The 20,490-nt window shown below is 38.4% G+C and overlaps 1 protein-coding gene across 1 annotated transcript in view; it reads left to right on the top strand.

Annotated features, from left to right (window-relative positions):
- LOC113125193 (titin-like) overlaps positions 1-20,490 on the top strand; it is a 245,017-nt gene that overhangs the window by 14,018 nt on the left and 210,509 nt on the right. The window contains exons 10-21 of the mRNA XM_026298523.2: positions 2,225-2,491; positions 4,221-4,493; positions 4,642-4,917; positions 5,066-5,368; positions 6,166-6,432; positions 7,331-7,600; positions 7,729-8,004; positions 8,192-8,494; positions 16,060-16,326; positions 17,844-17,906; positions 18,084-18,359; positions 19,438-19,710. Of these exons, the coding sequence (XP_026154308.1) occupies positions 2,225-2,491; positions 4,221-4,493; positions 4,642-4,917; positions 5,066-5,368; positions 6,166-6,432; positions 7,331-7,600; positions 7,729-8,004; positions 8,192-8,494; positions 16,060-16,326; positions 17,844-17,906; positions 18,084-18,359; positions 19,438-19,710 (3,114 nt within the window). The remainder of the gene's footprint in view (positions 1-2,224; positions 2,492-4,220; positions 4,494-4,641; positions 4,918-5,065; positions 5,369-6,165; positions 6,433-7,330; positions 7,601-7,728; positions 8,005-8,191; positions 8,495-16,059; positions 16,327-17,843; positions 17,907-18,083; positions 18,360-19,437; positions 19,711-20,490) is intronic.

Genomic DNA, 20,490 nt, shown 5'->3' with positions numbered 1-20,490 from the left:
TGATTAACCCTGTGTTTTGTGGTTTTATTGCAGGTCTGTAAACAGAGACAAAACCAAAGAAAAACTCTTGGGAGCATTTTGTAAAACTATTGTGTGCAGTTCTTCAAATATCAGACACGCTCAGTGTTTTCTATTGTCAGTTTGTTATTAATCTATATATAAAGGTCTTATATTGGATGTATATAATATTCTCTTCTAATAAGACTTAAGGTTGTTCCTGTTAAGTGTTTATACACTGTGTTATTATTATTTTTCTTTTATTGCAATTATTTTGTCATTTATTTGTGAAGTTATTACAGGACATTTTTAGTGCAGCTTTAAAGTCAGAATCTTTTTCAGTGTCAGATGAGGATGGACACCAGCATTTACTTTTACTGTGTATCTGTGACAGTCCTCTACATATAATGTACAAACATGTACAGTTAGGAATTATAGGCAAAATATCTAATTCATCTTCTCTGGTAAGACTTTTATACGTCAATAAATATTTGTTTAGCAGTAAGGAGTTACAGGTGTTTTTGTTGTTTTATATACTGTAATGATTTACACGGTTTGGTGTCATGGAAATTCTGTTGTTCAAGAGTCAGAGAAAGGCCTTTCTGGGTTTTCATTACACTCACAAACTGACTGTCGGTCATCAGTGAGTTCCTTTAAGCTAAGAGCAACTTCCTGAGGCCCATTTTAAGGAACAAGTCAGATTCATGTCAGCTGTGTGATGGCAGAAATGTCAGAGACGGATGTTTTAAAACCAGAACAAATATAAAATAAAGCATCTTCATGACGAGATACCACTAAGTGTTGGTGTAGTGAAGGCATGTTTTACATCATGAACTAAACAGCACATAAAGCAAAATGAGACTATAAAAACAGAGCATCAATACAATAGTGTTCAAATTTTCAGGTTTACAGTTTATACAATACTGAACACTGAACTGTACAATATTGAGTATTTATTGTAATTCTCTACTAATACCTGGTAGAGGGCAGGACATTTCTGACACCAACATCTGTTCCTTAATCCCACTACATTACTCATACTTCTGTTTTAGGGTGAACTTAGTCAATTCCTGTTGGTGAAGTTATGAGCAAACCTGAAACGAGAAGAAACGAAATGATTCTGCGGTGAAGTAACTAACTAATATTTCATGTTACAGCACTGGAGCTCAACTTTGTGATTTAGACTGAAAAACTTGACACATTTTTGTTGATGTGGTTTTGACACTTACACCATTTAATGCAATCACCAACCAAGAGTTATTGAGCTTCTGCATGGCTGCAACATCTTTGACAGAAAGGAAATGAAAACATCTGTTGATGCTGCTTCACACATCATTCTACTTCCCCTTTATGGTTCATCAGTTTAATGAGAATCACATTGTATTCTTCATTTTAATAACATTTTAATTTAATATTTTTGCAGTGTTAGTAGTAGTTTTGTAATCTAATGTGGAAAAAGCTGAGAAGTGATCATTTACGTATTTTGTAAAATATTCATCCATTTTGCTGTTAAAGCTATTTTTTTATTATGTATTGCCATAAAACACCACCATAGGTTTAGAGTAATGTTTCTACAGTGCTGGAAGAGGAAGTGTCAAGCTGTCAAAGTATGTGTCAATCCCAGTGTTGTGTAATTTTTGTAAAAGGGAAGGAAACAGAAACAAATATGAGAGATCCTCTGATGTGATGTTTATATAAAACGAAGCTTGAGTTTCTCCACAGTTTTTGGTTTCTCTTCATGTGTCAGTGCTGGATGTGAGGATGGGAAACATTTTGCTCAGTGTGCTGGAGATTTTCTGTGAGTAAACCATCAACTAATGTCACAGATGAAGGAAAATGTTGTAGTGAGAAAAACACAGATTGGTTCAGTTTCCCTGAAGGTTTGGACAGAGCAGACTTGTTACCAGCTTTGCTGTTCTATAGACTTCATGATTGAATGTGGAGGGCTGTGTTAAATCATTATAGAAAACATCATTAGTTGTTGTGTTTATTGTATCACTTGTACTAAGTTTCATCCTTTATTTCAGTGCTGAGTACACTCCTCAGCTCTGGACACACTCAAGGTAATTACAGTTTTACTTTTCTTCTGCTTTAATTTAGTCACTTAAGATGAATCTCAACCTTCTGTTTCCTACTGAACTTCTGACTTTTCTCTTTGTATTTTCACATTTTAAAAGGTTGTGTTGAGTAAACTGTGTAGTGTTGTGTGGATGTTGTTGTGTTTTAGATGCTGTGCTGACCCTTGAGCCCAGCTGGTCCACTTTTTTCACTGGAGAGTCTGTTTCCTTCATATGTCACATGAACGAAGGAAAAGACACTGACTGGAAATATAAAATAAACAAGGATGGTCAAGAGTTTCATCAGTACGTTTCAGAGAAACGCTTCATGTTTCAACCTCTGTCTACAAACTACAGTGGTGAATACCAGTGCTTTGGTCACCACAACAGCTCACAGTTTACCAAACAAAGTAATAAAGTGACTTTGACTGTATCAGGTAAATCATCAGTGTTTTATCATCATGTACATGTTGATCATGACTAACATAGTTATTTAACATAAGTTATTTATGATCCCTGAATTTCTGAATTAACAAATGTAGCTGACAGAGCTGTTCAGTGAGGACAGAGCTACTTTGAACAAAGTCAGAACTGTGACTTCAGGACAGTAACACTTTGTTTTAATTTGTCATTTAAAACATGTTTGAGTAAAAAATACATTTTATTGAAAATATAGTGTCAGTGTCAGGTTCAGGTCTTGTTGGGGTGTGCACAGATTTCCTCAATAAGACTACGTGTATTCATGAGAATACATTACATTTATTTCTAGTTAACAGCAGATAGACCCAGGGCCACAGTGAGACCAGGATCAACCACCATACCAGTAGGAGGCAGTGTGACACTGACCTGCTCTGTGGACGACTCTGATGGCTGGAAATATGTCTGGTCCAGACGAAACTCAGTTTCTACTTTTGATCAGATCATAAATTTATTAGACCACCAGTCATAGACAGAACAGAAAATTTTAGGGGCTTGTCGAAAAATGTTATCACTATAACAGAAATGAGGAATTGAACACATTTCTCTAACCAAATTTGGCTCAGCCCACTGGGCTTCTCTTAAAAGTAAAAATTGAATCAAGCAGAACAATTACCCATCCATCCATCCATCCATCCATCCATCCATCCATCCATCTTCTTCTGCTTATCCGGGGCCGGGTCGCGGGGGGCTGTAGCCGAATCAGGGATGCCCAGACTTCCTTTTCACTGGACACTTCTTCCAGCTCTTCCGGGGAGACACCGAGGTGTTCCCAGGCCAGCCAAGAGACATAGTCCCTCCAGAGTGTCCTGGGTCTTCCCCGGGGCCTCCTCCCCGTGGGACATGCCCGGAACACCTCTCCAGGGAGGCACCCAGGCGGCGTCCGGAACAGATGCCCGAGCCACCTCAGCTGACTCCTCTCGATGTGGAGGAGCAGCGGCTCTACTCCGAGCTCCTCACCCTATCTCTAAGGAGCGGCCAGCCACCCCGTTAAGGAAGCTCATTTCAGCCGCTTGCATCTGAGATCCTGTCCTTTCGGTCATGACTCAAAGCTCATGACCATAGGTGAGAGTAGGAACGTAGATTGACTGGTAAATCACCTGGTCATTCTCACCTTCTCGTCAACTGGTCCTTCTTCACCACGACGGACCAGTAGGCTACAGTGACCGCATTACTGCTGCCGATGCCCTGATCCGTCTGTCAGTCTCATTGATACTTAAACTCCTTCACCTGAGGCAGCATCTCTCCCCTGACCCTGGAGAAAGAACAATTACCCATTAAAACTTATCTTTCCCATTAAGGAATGTAAGGAAACAACTGAAAATTGACATCCAAATAATAATAAAAAAAAACAATATTTTTTATTTATATTTTATTTTTATGTATTTATATTTTACTCTTAAATACTACTGTGACTAAAAATCTTGCACATACTGGTGTATTAACCTAGATGTTTAAATTTGTCATATCAACAGTAATAACCAAAGTGTCACCTTTACTTTGATATCAACATGATCCAACATTATCAAGCAGGTCCAGGGTTTAACAGGTTTAACCATTACAGAAAAGAAACACAGAAAGAATTTGGTACTAACCAAAACTGTCTGCTTTTGGTAGCTGTGGCACAATCCTTACACTGAGTGGTGGTCTAATCAATTTGCTTCTCACTGTATTTATTCTAAACTTCAGGTAAACCAAAGGCCCAGCTGAGTGCTGATGACACAGTCATTCCAGCAGGGGGCAGTGTGACCCTGATCTGCTCTGTGAAACCATCATCTGGATGGAAATACCACTGGTACAGAGGTGACACATCTTCTGAAGTCCTGACTGGACAAGATGCAGTTTCCCACTCACCTGGACAAATCAGTGTGTCACAGGAAGGACTGTACTGGTGCAGAGGAGGAAGAGGAGACCCAGTTTACTACACAGAGTACAGTGACTCAGTGACAATCTACAAATATGGTGAGTCTGGTAAAACTTTCATGGAATACAAAGTGCAGAGAAACCTATTGTGTATTTATGAATATTTCAGAATAAAACTAATGGTGTGATGTTGATTTAACCTGCTGTAATTTTTGTTTTGTTGTTGCTGATTGTTGAACATGAACAGTCCCAAACAGGGCGGTTGTGACTCTGCAGCCCAGCTGGTCTCAGCTATTCAGAGGTGAGACGGTCACTCTCAGATGTGAGATCATGGACGGAGCAAACACTGAGTGGGAGTATGAATGGAAAACAACTAACTCACTGAAACCTCCAACACAACATGACTACAAGATTCAACCTGTTTTGTCATCAGCCAATGGAGAATACAGGTGTAAGGGCAGAAGTAAAGGTTCACAGTCTTCAACAAAGTGGAGTGATGCCACCACACTGACAGTCTCTGACTGTGAGTCAAATCAAACTTCATCAGTCATCATTTTAGTTTTTTCTGAAACTGTAGAAAAGTATTTGTTATTTAGGTAATTATACTTTAGATAGTTCACCTTTATATTTGTATTATTTGTTTTCATGCTGAGAAAATCTGTTTCCACCAGATCAGCCCAAACCTGTCCTCAATGTGTCTCCATCATGGCTGAGTCCTGGAGCCTCAGTAACTCTGAACTGTGAGGTTGAACATCCATCTGCAGGATGGAGGTTCTACTGGTATAAGGCTGTTCCCAAACTATCAGGCGACTCCTACAGCTATGAGCTGCTACCTGGAAGCAGCAGTGGGACTGAACAGGATTCCTACATGGTTCATGGTCAGACACACACAGCAGGATATGTGTGTAAAGCTAGAAGAGGAGACCCATTATATTACACTCTGGACAGTGAACTGAAGATGGTCTGGTTTGGAGGTCAGTTTTTACTTATTTTATTTTTTCCCATTTCTCTTCATATTGTTGTTTGTTCTTTCTCATTCTCCCAAGAAAACAAAAGTAGTTTTATCTCAATAAAAGAGAAATCAGCCTTTTTTAAAAGATAAATTAACCTGTTACCACAAGAAAAAACAGCTTTATTATTATTTCTTATTATCTTAAGAACATAATTCTCTCCTGATCTTGATATAACAATGTTAATTAAATCATTTCTAGTACAGTGTTTTTCTTTTCGTCTTATAAATTCATCCTATTCTAGAAAGTATTTATATTTTGTTGTGACTGTACATTTTACTAAATGCTGTTTTTCACTGACTGTACTGCTCCAACATGTGATATTTCATTTAGATCCATTAATACAGTTTCAAAACCTCATTTAATTTTTTATATAAGGAAACTGTGTTAAATTGAAGCATGTTACTCTTTATAACTAAATACATATATTTCATTTCTTCACATATTTCAACAGGTTTTTACTCATAAAATGTTAATAACTGCAAATAAATGTCCCATAATGACTTTTAAACAAACTAAGCCTAAAGGATTGTTTCTATTGTCACACAGTTCAGTATATAATTTATTAGCTTTTATCAGTTTCTTTCTATTTTTGCTGCTTTGTTGGTCTGAAGCACATTGTTTTTCTGTTTTATTGTTTGTTAGTGTCTTTATTATTTGACTCTATGTATCCACACAGACTGTGAGTAGAACAGAGAATAAAAGTGTAATATGTGATATTTCTAACTGTGTAGTGTTGTGTGGATGTTGTTGTGTTTTAGATGCTGTGCTGACCCTTGAGCCCAGCTGGTCCACTTTTTTCACTGGAGAGTCTGTTTCCTTCATATGTGACATGAATGAAGGAAAAGACACTGACTGGTTTTACAGATTCACCAGTGATGGCAGAGAATTTATTCAGTACAACTCATATAAGAAATACACATTACAACCTCTGTCTACAGGCAACAGTGGTGAATACCAGTGCTTTGGTCAGCAGAAGAGCTTGAGGTTTATAAAACATAGTAATAAAGTGACTTTGACTGTATCAGGTAAGTCAGAACTTATTTATGAACCTGTTTAAATAATCACTATAATTGTGTTAATATGTGCAGTATAAATGTACCTGTGTTTTAATCTAACATCTTTGTTTGAATAACCTGAAATATTGAGCAGGATAAACTTTATTTTTTCATGGTCTTTTCTCTCAGATTTCAATAGTTATTAAAAAGTTCTGTTACGACTTGGCTGTCGTGTGTGTTTGAGGAAGGAGACACACAGATACAGTGGTAAAGATTAGTTTTATTAGTATTAGGACGAGATGAGTGGAGTCTCAGTCCAGGAAGTTGAGGTGCAGGTAGTGAAGGCTGAGATGACGACCTGAGAGAAAAACCCTCAGTAAATAAATATTCTCTTAAGAGAGAAAGTCAGCCAAGGTGAGGAACTACCTGGTAGGCAGGCTGTCTGATGAACTAGAGATGTGACTCAGGAAGATCGGGGCTTTTATTGTATGGGATGTGGAAACTGGAGGGCGTGCCATCTGGCCTCACACACCTGTGGAGACTTAGACAGACGAGGACGACAAACACAGAAGGAAAAAAGGGGAAATGAGTCACAGCTGCCTCATGACAAGTTCACATGTGCTGTGATCCAGATTTATTGTACTTTGTATGTCGGTGTAAATCACCAACGATTAAAGATCAAATCATGAGAAATAAAACAGATTCTTCAACATCAATAATCTCACAATTATTTGTGGGTCAAACACAGGACTGAATCAGGCTGAGTAGGAAGAGAAATGTGGAATTTGTGACTTGACCTGAAGGTTTGTGTCACGTTGTGATAAGAGATTCAACATATGTGACATAAGAAAACACCTAATATTTCCTGTCTTGTCTCCTTTTAGGTCATTTCCATTTGAATAAATGACGTGTTTTATTTTTATAACAGCAGATAGACCCAGGGTCACAGTGAGACCAGGATCAACCACCATACCAGTAGGAGGCAGTGTGACACTGACCTGCTCTGTGGACGACTCTGATGGCTGGAAATATGACTGGTTCAGACGAAACTCAGGTTATACTGAAGCTCAGATCAAGACAGAGTCTACAGACAGAGAGATCAGAGTTTCAAAAGGAGGAATCTACAGGTGCAGAGGAGGAAGAGGAAAACCAGTTTTCTACACTGATCCAAGTGTTGACGTCACCATTAAGATAACCTGTGAGTTTAATTATTGTGTTTGGAATAAAAAACATACTTTCCCAGTAACAATTTTAAACCTATGAAGTTTTCTCTGTTGGTTTCATATTTCTGTTTGTGTCCCAACTGGATATTTTTGGTGTGAACAGTTTCCAACATGGTCACTGTGACCCAGCAACATGACTGGCCTCAGATATTCAGTGGTGAGACCATCACTGTCAGATGTGAGATCCAGGGAGCTGGAGACACTGAGTGGGACTATGAATGGAGAACAACCAGGTCAATCACACATCGGACACACGTTAATATCTGGACCTTCACAGCTTCTGGGTCCAGCAGTGGGGACTACATGTGTAAGGGCAGACTCAGAGGGGACTGGTATTCTTCAACAAAGTGGAGTGAAGCCACCACAGTGACTGTATCACGTAAGTTTTATTTGTTATGTTTTCATCTATTGTCATGTCCACACACACAGGACACCAAGGAAAAATGCTGCTGGAGCCTCTTGAGTAACAAACTGTGGTTGTTTTCAATCTGCAGCTTCTGAAATACAAGAATTCACTGGATAATATGAAGCAAAGGACATTTTTTCATTTTTCTTGTTTCCACCAGATCAGCCCAAACCTGTCCTCACTGTGTCTCCATCATGGCTGAGTCCTGGAGCCTCAGTAACTCTGAACTGTGAGGTTGAACATCCATCTGCAGGATGGAGGTTCTACTGGTATAAGGCTGTTCCCAAACTATCAGGCGACTCCTACAGCTATGAGCTGCTACCTGGAAGCAGCAGTGGGACTGAACAGGATTCCTACATGGTTCATGGTCAGACACACACAGCAGGATATGTGTGTAAAGCGGGAAGAGGAGACCCAGTGTTTTACACTCAGTACAGTGAACTGAAGTTGGTCTGGTCTGCAGGTCAGTTTGTTTATTTCTTCATCTTGGTCTTTCCAGTTGTTTGTCTGTGACCAAATTGTCCTGAGAAGTAAAGTCTGTGTCAGTATGATCCTAAAGGAAACTATAGGATTATTTCTGTTGCAGTGGTTTAATGTTACTGTCCAGTTGTGTTTATCTCACAAGTTCATCATGTTGTTTGTCAGATGTTGATCCAGCAGCGTCTCTCACAGTGAGTCCTGACAGAGTGCAGCACTTCACCTCTGACTCTGTGTCACTGAGCTGTGAGGGAAACTCTACTGAGTGGAGAGTCAGGAGGTTTCCTGAGGACAGGTCCCTGTCATGTCCCTTTAAGTGGAGAATGACTGGATCCACATGTAAAATCTCCACTTCACAGTCCAGTGCTGCAGTGTACTGGTGTGAGTCTGGATCAGGAGAGTTCAGTAATTCAGTCAACATCACTTTACAGAGTGAGTTTTAATCACATTTTCCTGAATGATTTTAACATGATGTTTTGTTACTTCATTTATTGAAAGACTGATTCTACAAAGGTTCAGTCTATATTCTGACACTAACCTGCCAGTCTTCATTTCATTTCTACCAAATCTTTGCCAGATGACAAATCTTCTTTTCAGCCTAAATTTGAATGTGATGTTTGTTTTACCAAAATCTGCTCAACAGCTTCAGTCAGTTCACAGTAAATATATGTGATGACGTTTGGCTGCTTCAGTAAAATGGGATTTACTGATGTCATTTGAAACTAAATAAAACTGTTTCTAGTCTGTCATTTTTATTGATTTCACTGTTTGTCTTCACTCCCTGCTGTGTTTCAGTGTCTCTGACCATTTATTTAAATTTCAAGAGCACCTTAAGGCGTCTTGGATCATTTCTATTGGTGACACAGTGAGAACGAGGCCATTTCTTTTGTCTTCAGAAATGTTCTAACATGTTTTACTTGTTTCTTGATCTTTAAAAACCTACTGAACACACACATGTAGAAAGGTGCATTTACACTACAACACATTGAACTTGTGTATATACAAATGTCAGTGATTTGCTACTGTGAACTTCTTCTTTAAAGTAAACAGTAAATATATTTGAGATTTGTTTCCATCTGCACCAGCTGATGTTTGACTGAAGCTTCATGTTGTTTGACTGACAGATGACATCATCCTGCTGAGTCCAGTCCTTCCTGTGACTGAGGGAGATCCTGTTTCTCTCAGCTGCAAGTTGACGACAGAAAATCTTCCCTTTAATGTGGAGTTTTATAAAAATGACAAACTGGTCCAAAGTGACACCAGACTGGAGCTGAACATCTCTGCAGTGTCAAAGTCTGATGAAGGATTTTACAAATGTAAAGTAATGAAAGAGTCAGCACAGAGTTGGGTTTCTGTAAAATGTGAGTAGGAATAAAAACATTTCTTCAGAATTTTTTTTCAGATGTGTCTGATGTAGAAATGTAATCACTACATTTGTGTTTGTTTAAATATGCATGATTATTTGTTCCACCAGTGTCCAGACATGAACAAGTCTCATCATTTCTTGTGCCATTGATCACTGGGTTGGTTTGTGGAGTTTTCCTGATTATTCTCCTGATGCTGTTGTTTTGCTACAAAAAGTCAAAAGGTGAGTTTTTTTCTTTTAATTCACTAAAACCCCAAAATCACAGATGTGTCGTGATTTAATTCCATGTCCTGTAGTAATAAACAGAACCATGTTTTTATTGATTCACACTTTATCAGGTTGGTCCAACTGTGTCTTCACTCATTGGGAATAAAACAACAGTACAGTACATGTTCCTTATTCAATCTGTTCTGTCTACTACACAGGTTGGGGGCCCACCAGGTCCCAGAGCACCAATCAGAGCCCTGCTATGGACCACATGATCAACCAACAGGAAGCTCAATGCACTGAATATGCTTCTGTCAATGGTCAGCCTGTTATATTATCATATACTGTTAACTCTAACATTATGTTTTTGGTTTACTGACCTGAAGATTATGAAAATGATTTAATGGGATTCAAATAATTATTGACTTTATTTCCTGTAGATTATACTTGTCTCTATGAATCAGTCAAAAGCCCTGAAGGTGCTGAAAATGGTACAGTATTCACCTTTTAGTTAACATGGAGAAGTCAGAAAGGATGTTAGTGTAAATGACTGATTCTCTCTGTAATAATAAAATCTATATTTCAGATGAATCCAGTGAAGTCACATACTCTTTGATTGAGCTTAAAAATGTTGCTAAGAAGGGTGAGTATGTTATTTTATGTAAGAGCCACATGCAGCAAATAGAAAATAGTTGAGATGCTGTTGTTGTCCAGCAGGGACTAAATAAATCATGTGATTGTTGTAACAGAGAAGACAAATGAAGCAGAGGAGAGCTGTGTTTACTCTGAGGTGAAGACTGGATCAGCTGCAGGTACGTGTCATTACATCACTGACTCAGACTGCTGAAGCTTCATATCAGCACAGAGAAACTTTAAACCCATTTTTACACAAATGAGGACTGTGGATGTGATGAGCCATCACTGACACTGAACGCTCTTTAGGAAGGGATCTTGTAATGTGCAGGTGTGAACAGGAGGGAAGATTAGAACAAGCAGAACCTGATGTTGTTTTGAAAGAGAAGAGCAGACCACATGTTGTTATTGTCTTTATTCTGCCTCTTTGTCCGTCCACATGTAACTGTTGTTCAAATAAAAGTTGAAAAATGTCTTTTGTTTTAGATGATAACCAGCTGTACGCCCAGGTACGCTCCCACAATAAAGCTAAAGCCAAGAAAAAGAAAAGTAAGTAAAACCTACATCCACCTGAAGATGTTATTGTCCAACAATATATTTCAGTATTTGTAAAATGGATTCATTTTAGCAATTTTATGTTTATTTTGATGATATCATCATTTTTCTTTCCATTTTCTTAAATTATTACTTGAAATTCCTCCTGTCAGATTATTATTATTATGGCCTTTTCCAACTAATATGATCATCTGTTAAAATCTTGTGCTTTGTGTTGGGTTTTGTGCACCATGTTTATCTCACAGTACAGACATTTATGTACCAACTAGAACAGAGCAAATTGAAATGTCACATTTGAAACTAATCTATTTTGAACTGTGTTTACAGGGAAACCAAGTCCTGAGGATGAAACTGTTTAGTCTGAAGTCAGAACAGGAGCAGCTGTTGGTAATAATGCAGTGAAAACATCATTTTGTATTGATGTATGTACAGATGAGTAAATGAGAATTAGAAATTAGAAAGCCTCTTTAATTTTTGAGTGACCCTATATTTAAATAAATAAGGTCATTATGGGGAAAAACAGTGGAATGGATGACAACATGAAAAACCACATCTTTGTTTTGACAATATTTGCATCTTTTATACTGTAACCATTATATACACGTCTGCTCTGCAAATATCACAGTATTTTGTGCAGTTAATCTACAAGTAGCTCATTTAAAGGAAATGCATCATAGTAATTTAACCCTCTGTTGTACCTGACAGGGAGACGACACATTATCACCTATAATAGTTTAAATGTTCCCATTTAGTGTTTATCTACTATAGTTATGTTTTATTGTTAGTTTTTAAGTTTAAATGCAGCTACAATATGTTAATTTTCCTCTGCCATTGTAAAACGTATATAACAGGTACTGTATGTATTTATTTTCACCAGGATGAAGTAAACAACGTTTGTCCTATGGTTTATTCTAATTTTGCATATATGTGATGTTTTTGTTTCTTATAGTGACCCTACAGTGTGAAATAGATTTATCTGTTCATGTTCAATTTATATCAGCTCATAGTGAAAAACTGGATTTATTATTGTGATCTACATTTTAAAGGAATAGTTTGTGATTTTTCCGTTGGTGTTAAAACAATGTTGAGGGATATTTATGTCTGTGAGAACAGGTTTCAGTCATTGTCACTTCTACTCTCCACACTGATCCTGAACGTCCATCTTCGGTCCCCAATGGTCCCCTGCCCTGCTTCTTTTCTGACTAACCCTTTACCCACTGCTGATTACCTGGATCAGGTGTGTTCAGCCAATCAGAAGCTGGAAGATACCATCTCAGATGAAGGTGGAAGTTAGAGAAGACAAAATGCATTGATATCTTTCATCCTGGACCTTCACTTTGAGTCGGAGATCAGGATCAGGGAAGATGATCACCTTTTGTCAAGGTGAACCTGTATTTGAGTTTGTTTAAGACTTGATCAGTGGACGGGGACCAGGCAAAGATTGATTTACTAGAGGTGAGGTGGTGAAATGGAGCCGCCAAGGTGCTAATTATAAAAACTAGCAAAACCCTGGAACCTCTGAAGTTGGTTGTGGTTTTCTTAGGGGTCGGTCATTCACTAACTTCAGCTCCTCTGGCTGGATCCATCTCGATATGTACTGAATGAAACATGACAGACTGGGAGTGGAATGAAACTATCATACAGTTGTTGGTTACTGAGAGCCTGTACCTGGATTATGGATACAAGGGATTCCAGAGGGATCTGTATCTGATGAACCAGGTCCCTGTAATGAAGTTTGCATCAGCCCCAGAATCAATAAAAATAACCAGAATAATATGATGGTTCTTGATGCTGAGCGTTACCTTCATCAATTATCAGAGAGCAGGTGCCGTGTTCCAGCACTGATCCGGATCTTTTACCAGACAAGCCCACACAATCTGACCAAGTTGTGCCACAGAAGATGCACAGCTTCAGGATCAGGCACTGCTCTCTTGCCTCTGAGAGACTCTCCTCTGGGAGGCTACTTTAGTTTCTGCTCCTCCTTCCATGACTGCCCTGATCTCTGACTCCTGAGCTCCCCCATGTGTGGAGATGGAGTACTGATGCTTGGAACCAGCCTCATCGGTTTTGGAGTCCAGAAAGACTGGGTCCCCTCATTCCTCTGTCTGTGGCAGGTGTTGAGGGAACCAAGAAAGTCAAGAGGGTGAAGGTGAAACTCTTGGTCAGGACAGGAACAAAAATCAGGCTTGTGGTGAGTGACAAGGCAAAAATATGAAAAAAGAGGAGGCAAAAACAGGCAATGACAAGCAGGATGAGACAAGAGGTAAAACGACACACTGGACAATTAGACACAGGTTTCAGTGAACAGGTAAAGAGTGTGATCAAATCAGTACAGAGAGGGTGAGACCAAAACAGGAAGTCATATCAAAATAAGAGTCTGCAAGCACTGGATCAGGAACTGGATCAGGACACTGTCAGTGAATTTTTATGTTCCACTAATTGTTTAATTGAAGTGTAGAATCATGTCACAGTGTAAACGTAACAAACGTTGTTACATATTACACAAGTTACTTATGAGCACATCTCCTTATATCAGTGTGAATTCACATATATCTGAATATATATGTGTGCACAGCATGTCCACCTAGCTGCACCAGTGCTTCATGTGTCTGCTGTGGAGGCGTTCAGGGACCATAGTGACTGTTGGTCAAAACACAGTTATTTTAAGACACCAGTGTCTGATGGCAGGGCTGTGGCAAATAAGGAAATTCTTTGACTTTAGCGTTTGCTATTGTTTTCTACATGTTCATGTTGACCAAAATATAATAATTAATGCTGAGAGAGGCAAAGTGTCCTTTGAACATACTAGTTCTGGTGAATGCTCAGTCATTGTTCATGCTATTGCAGTAACACATCTCTGTGGTGTGAAAACAAACTGTGGTTATTTTTCAAAGTGACAAGTTGTGGTGTTTTTCTTGTCAGTGTAGCTGTGAAAAATAACTTGATGGGGAACATCACACATCACACTATGTGTCCAGCTCAAATATGCTGCTACGTTATCTGTGAAATGTAGCTGTACCATTTCTACTTTGTGTTTTATTTGACAACACAATTAATGTTCTAACTCACATTAAAAAGTCAGAAGCAGAAACACTAAGAAAACAGAGGACAGAGAGGAGGAAACAGGGAGAGAGACAGACATAAACACACAGTTTGGACACTTGGTCACTTTAATCTTGGTCTAACTACAACTGTATGTGTTATACTGCAGTTTAGCTTATATTCTATATATTTAGCAGATGAATTACTTATTAGTACCTGTGGGGATTTACTGTTGATTTATACAGGTGGTACTTTGTCTCCAGCTGGCATCTTGATAAACTTTGTACCTTTGTGAATTCAGTTTCCTCCTTATAATAATCAGTTATGGCCTGTTCCATCATATTTTTATTTGGTTCTATATTTTCTCTTTTGTAAAAAGAGTCGACTTAATTTGTAGCTGCAGTGGCCGAGCAGGAAGTGTAACCATGACAATCAAGTGTGTGGCCAAAACCAGAAGTGTGACTTTGGTGGAGCAGAGAAGGAAGCAGAGTTGATCGAATGATAAACTAAGAAAACTGATGTGATACTGAACTAGTGTCTTGTGCACAGTTCAGTGTTTCTCTTCATACGCTGCAGTTTGAAGTTTTGCCTTGAAACAAAGTGGAAATATTTGTCAGAGGCAGAACAACAGAGTGTCAGTGATGGATGTGAGGATGGGACACACTTTGCTCTGTGTGCTGTCGTTATTCTGTGAGTACATCACTGACTTTTACCAACATGGTTGTTTTGTAGGCAGGATATTGGCTGGTGACTGGGCTCAGTTTGGATCAGAGAGCTGTGTTCAGTCATCACACAAAGATAATGTTGCTTCATCAGCAGTGTTCATTTGATGTAAACATTATACATGTTCTACATTATTCAGCCATAGTTGTCCCTGATGACAATAGAGGGGGGATTTCAGAAAGTCGGTTTAGTCAAAACTCAGAGTAGTTTAATCCTGAGTTGAGGGAAACTCAGAGTTTGTGTTTCCAGAATCACAGATCATTTAAACTCAGAGTCAGTTACTGTGTAATTTACTAACCTGCTCTCTGACAGGTTTTCTTGAAGAAACTGAGTTTCTGTGTCTCCTTCCTGTGGAGTCTGCAGAAGCTGTCAGACCGTTTCATTTCCTCAGTCATACAGTTCATGTTGAAGTGTTGATCAGAGCACATTCATTTTCAGACGTTTGCACCAGGAGAAGCAGATAAAATCCTGATTAGACAGTAGTTGAGGATGTTGAGATTAAAAACTAAATATAATATTGAGGAGGATTGTAATGATTTGCAGGTGAAACACATTGAAACTGTATTGTTTTTGGAATGAAAGCTACTTTATGTTCAAATAGAGCCAATGGATAATGTTTAATTTCTTTAATGTATCAAATAAGGTTATAATAATGAGCCTATACCTTTCCTGTCTGTATGATGTTCTTATATTTAATTTGAAGCTGCTGCCTGATGCTTATGTATTTGTTTCTGTCAGTTTGATAATGTCTGAAGTTTCTTCCTTTATTTCAGTGCTGAATCCACTCCTCTACTATGGACACGCTCAAGGTAATTACACAGTTTTACTTTAGTTTCTTTCGATTTTTTAACAGATGAATCTGCTTTGTTGGTCTGAAGCACATTGTGTTTCTGTTTTATTGTTTGTTAGTGTCTTTATTATTTGACTCTATGTATCCACACAGACTGTGAGTAGAACAGAGAATAAACGTGTAATATGTGATATTTCTAACTGTGTAGTGTTGTGTGGATGTTGTTGTGTTTTAGATGCTGTGCTGACCCTTGAGCCCAGCTGGTCCACTTTTTTCACTGGAGAGTCTGTTTCCTTCATATGTGACATGAACGAAGGAAAAGACACTGACTGGGAATATAAAATAAACAAGGATGGTCGAGAGTTTCTTCAGTACAATAAATATAAGAAATACACATTACAACCTCTGTCTACAAACTACAGTGGTGAATACCAGTGCTTTGGTCGAAACAATAGCTCAGATTTTACCAAACATAGTAATAAAGTGACTTTGACTGTATCAGGTAAGTCATCAGTGTTTTATTACCATGTACATGTTGATCATAAATAGAACTTATTTATTAAACCTGTGTGATGATGTGTCTGGATCCTGTTTCACCATAATAGTGTTAATATGTGCAGTATAAATGTAACATCTGTATTTTAATTGTTGTGTAAACATTATTCAGAACATCCTGAATTACATTAATTTAACAAACCAAGCTGCTGAGTGAGCACAGAGCTGTTTGGAACAAAGGAAGAAGTTTGACATCAGGACAGTGACACTTTGCTTTAATTGAATGAGCCATTTTCAGCTTTTATTTGACATCATTTAAACCATCTGTTGGAAATCTGAGTTAGATTAGTTACTAATGTCCAGATTGTGGTTAGGTCTTGATTCTTTCATTTGTTTGTGTTTGCAAAAAATTGATCACATTATAACTTGATCATTTATTTCGCCTGTTTAGCTTTTAATGGACTGACTGTTGGAGGTATATTGTGGGTGGGGTTTGGTTTTAATTTTACTTTGTTCAGTTCATTAGTCTATTTTATGTTAATGGGCACTTTGGTTAACTTAAAGTACTCACATACTATACTTAAGTAGAAGCACAGATACTTGCATATTTCATATATTATGACTGAAAGAGCGGTGCAAACATTTAAAAGCCTTATGAAAAAGAGCACAGGAGATTCACTTGAAACCAGGCAGACAAGAGCGATGTTCAGTTATCAGTCAACTACTGGAAAATCACCTACCCAGCTGTTGTGTGGACATAAGCTGAGGTCTACCCTAGATCTGGTTCACCCTGACTTCAGACGTCTAGTGCAAGACAAGCAAATGAAGCAGAAGTGTTACCATGACCAGCGAGCCAGAGAGCGACATTTGAGTGTAGGTGATGATGTGTATGCCAAGAACTTCAGTTCAGGACCTACCTGGATTTCAGGAACAGTACAGAAAATGACGGGGTTGTACAGCAGACAACTGGAATGACACCAGAGGACCCTGTATCAGAGACTTTAAAAGGGAGAGGAGCAGCTTGAACTCAGAAGATCTACAAGAACGAGGAAGTTGCCCAGTTACTTCAAAGACTTTGCTTAGATTAGTGGTGAGTTTCCTGAGTTCCAGGGCAAAACTGCATCCTGGACCTCACTGGGATGGAGGCAGTCTACCTGAAGCCCTTAGCTTAGGCTGTGTGATAAATTGTAAAAAAAAAGTGTTTGTAGCTGATTTGTAGAAGATTCATATAATGCAACACTCCCTGGATCCTTTTCTTCCTCCATGACGCCCTGCAAGTTTTCTCTCTATCATAAGCTGTACACTCTCTAGCTAGTTATGTCTTTTACGTCACGTTGTCATCCATGGAGGGTGAACACGAAACGTTGTTTTGATAATGTAAGGAGTAGAAAGTACAGATATTTGTGTTTAAATGTAGGAAGTAAAAGTGAAATGTCGTCAGATTGAGGAAAAATAAGTAAAGTACAGATGCCTGAAAAATCTACTTAACTACAGTAACAAAGTATTTGTACTTTGTTACTGTAGGAGGAAGAGGAAAACCAGTTTTCTACACTGATCCAAGTGTTGATGTCACCATTGAGAGAACCTGTGAGTTTAATTATTGTGTTTGGAATAAAAAACATACTCATAAACACATGGAACCAAACAGGCTAAACCTCAGCAAAACATTATGTATAATGTCAAATATATGTTGTTTCCATTGTGTTATTTAAATATGGAAATACTTTACATTATCATCATTTTCTTGTTTGGTTGTTTTTGTAGCTGTAGAAGAAACTGGAGTCAAGGCCACTGTGACAGCAGACAGAACAGTCATACCAGCAGGAGGCAGCGTGACACTGACCTGCTCTGTGCAGGACCCTACTGTCATTAAATATCACTGGTTCAGAAAAACCTCAACCAGTTATAAAATTTTTTACAATGAAACTCGTGGATCAAACAGAGTCTCTGTCTCACAAGGAGGATTTTACACCTGCAGAGGACTGAGAAATGAGAGATCTGTCACACCTGAAAGTGATCCAGTCACTATTCTGGAAACTGGTGAGTTTACACATTTACTCTGGAATAAAACAACATGGATCCTTTAAATGACTGAAAATCACCTGAAGTGTGGAAGAGATCAATGTGTGATGAAAAATGAAACATGATGAATGAAAAACTAAAGTCCTGGAACTTTTATGTCTTTGTGAAAGTTTGAAATCAATAACTAAATATTGATCATGGTATTAATGTAACATTTGTCAGATCCTTTAATTGATGAACAGACACAGTAGAGAAGCTGAAGTTCCTTCATTAATACTGTTCAGATTCATGTTTAACCATCTGATCCTGGATAAAACCTGTGACTTCTTCATGCAGTGTTTGTGGATTTGATTGTGTGATAACTTATTAAACATTGTGATTTAAGCTGAGTGTTGATGAGACAAAGGCTGTGGTTGTGAATAAGGAGGTTCATGTGTATCTAAACTCTGAAGGACAAACACTGATCGTACAAAAGATGTTACATCTTTTGTTTTTAGATGATGATGGCTTATAGTGCTGTCTAACACCACAGCCTTTTCTTTTGTTGTTGTTGTTCTAGGTTTTGCAGAAACTGGAGTCAAGGCCACTGTGAGAGCAGACAGAACAGTCATACCAGCAGGAGGCAGCGTGACACTGACCTGCTCTTTGCAGGACCCTACTGTCATTAAATATGACTGGTTCAGACAAACCTCAACCAGTTATAAAAAATTTTTTACAATGAAACTCGTGGATCAAACAGAGTCTCTGTCTCACAAGGAGGATTTTACACCTGCAGAGGACTGAGAAATGAGAGATCTGTCACACCTGAAAGTGAACCAGTCACTATTGAGGAAACTGGTGAGTTTACACATTTACTCTGGAATAAAACAACATGGATCCTTTAAATGACTAAAAAGCACCTGGAGTGTGGAAGAGATCAATGTGTGATGAAAAATGAAACATGACGAATAAAACATAGTCAATATTCATTCATGGTCAACATCACAACACTTGAGGCTCTTAAGTTTGAAAATGAAGTTTTCATTCTTTAAATGAGATTAAATTGGTGGGATGTCATTTGTGTCTCAGACACACAGATTTTTTTTTTTCTGAACAGTTTCCAACAGGGTCACTGTGACTCTGCAGCCCAGCTGGTCTCAGATATTCGTGGGTGAATCAGTCATTGTCAGGTGTGAGATTCAGGATCCAGGACACACTGGGTGGAAATATGAATGGAAACCAACAAATGTCGTCACATCCCCAACACAAAATGAAATCAGGATCAGTGAAGCTACACTGTCCCACAGTGGGGACTACAGGTGCCGGGCTAAAGGAGACTTTTATGTCTTGACAGAGTGGAGTAATGTCGTCACACTGACAGTGTCTCACAGTAAGTCAAGTCATATTTCATTTAAACTATGGTTGTTTTCAATCTGCAGCTTCTGAAATACAAGAATTCACTGGACAAAAAGACTTTATTTCAATTTTAATTTATTAAAACTGTATTTCACAAAAAGATGATTAAAACACACTATATCCTACAATAAATCTGTTACACTGACCAATGAAAATCAGCAATAAAAGACAAAATACATGTAATAAAATCTACACATGAACAGAACCAAAACAAACATTTATGGTAATAAGGCTAAAATAATAAATGACAACCAGTGTCTAAAGGTTGAGTCATGGCAACTGGACTTTCAGTTTTAAGTCAAAACCTTTCACCACCCATCCAGGTGGCTTCATCAGTCTGAGAAAACAGCTGGACTGGAACCTCCAATATGTCTCCCAGGTTGGTTTCACTCCACCACTAGACCCATAGGTTCACTAGTTGAGCTATGGAAATCAGGTGAGAGTCATTAGACCCACACCCCCACAACTCAGGGGGGACCAAAACTTCCAAGTACCAGTTAGAAACCTGTCAGCAGCATTCTGGACCATCTGGAGGCTCCTGAGGTGAGATTTTATAAGATCAGAAAAAAGAAAACATTTTAGTAGTCCAGTCTGCAAGAAACAAATGTGTGAATTATTACTACTTCAACTTCTGACTTACCTGAGAATATTTTTAATCTTGAAATGATATGAAGCTGGTTAAAAGCTGATTTGGTCAATCCTTGAGTGACTGATCAAAAATGACCCAAAGACTCTTGGCAGTTGAAGTTTGTGT

The sequence above is a fragment of the Mastacembelus armatus genome, chromosome 18, assembly GCF_900324485.2.
Source record: "Mastacembelus armatus chromosome 18, fMasArm1.2, whole genome shotgun sequence".
NCBI lineage: Eukaryota > Metazoa > Chordata > Actinopteri > Synbranchiformes > Mastacembelidae > Mastacembelus > Mastacembelus armatus.
The sequence above is the reverse complement of the archived record's forward strand: the minus strand, read 5'-3'. Positions and strand labels throughout refer to the sequence as shown.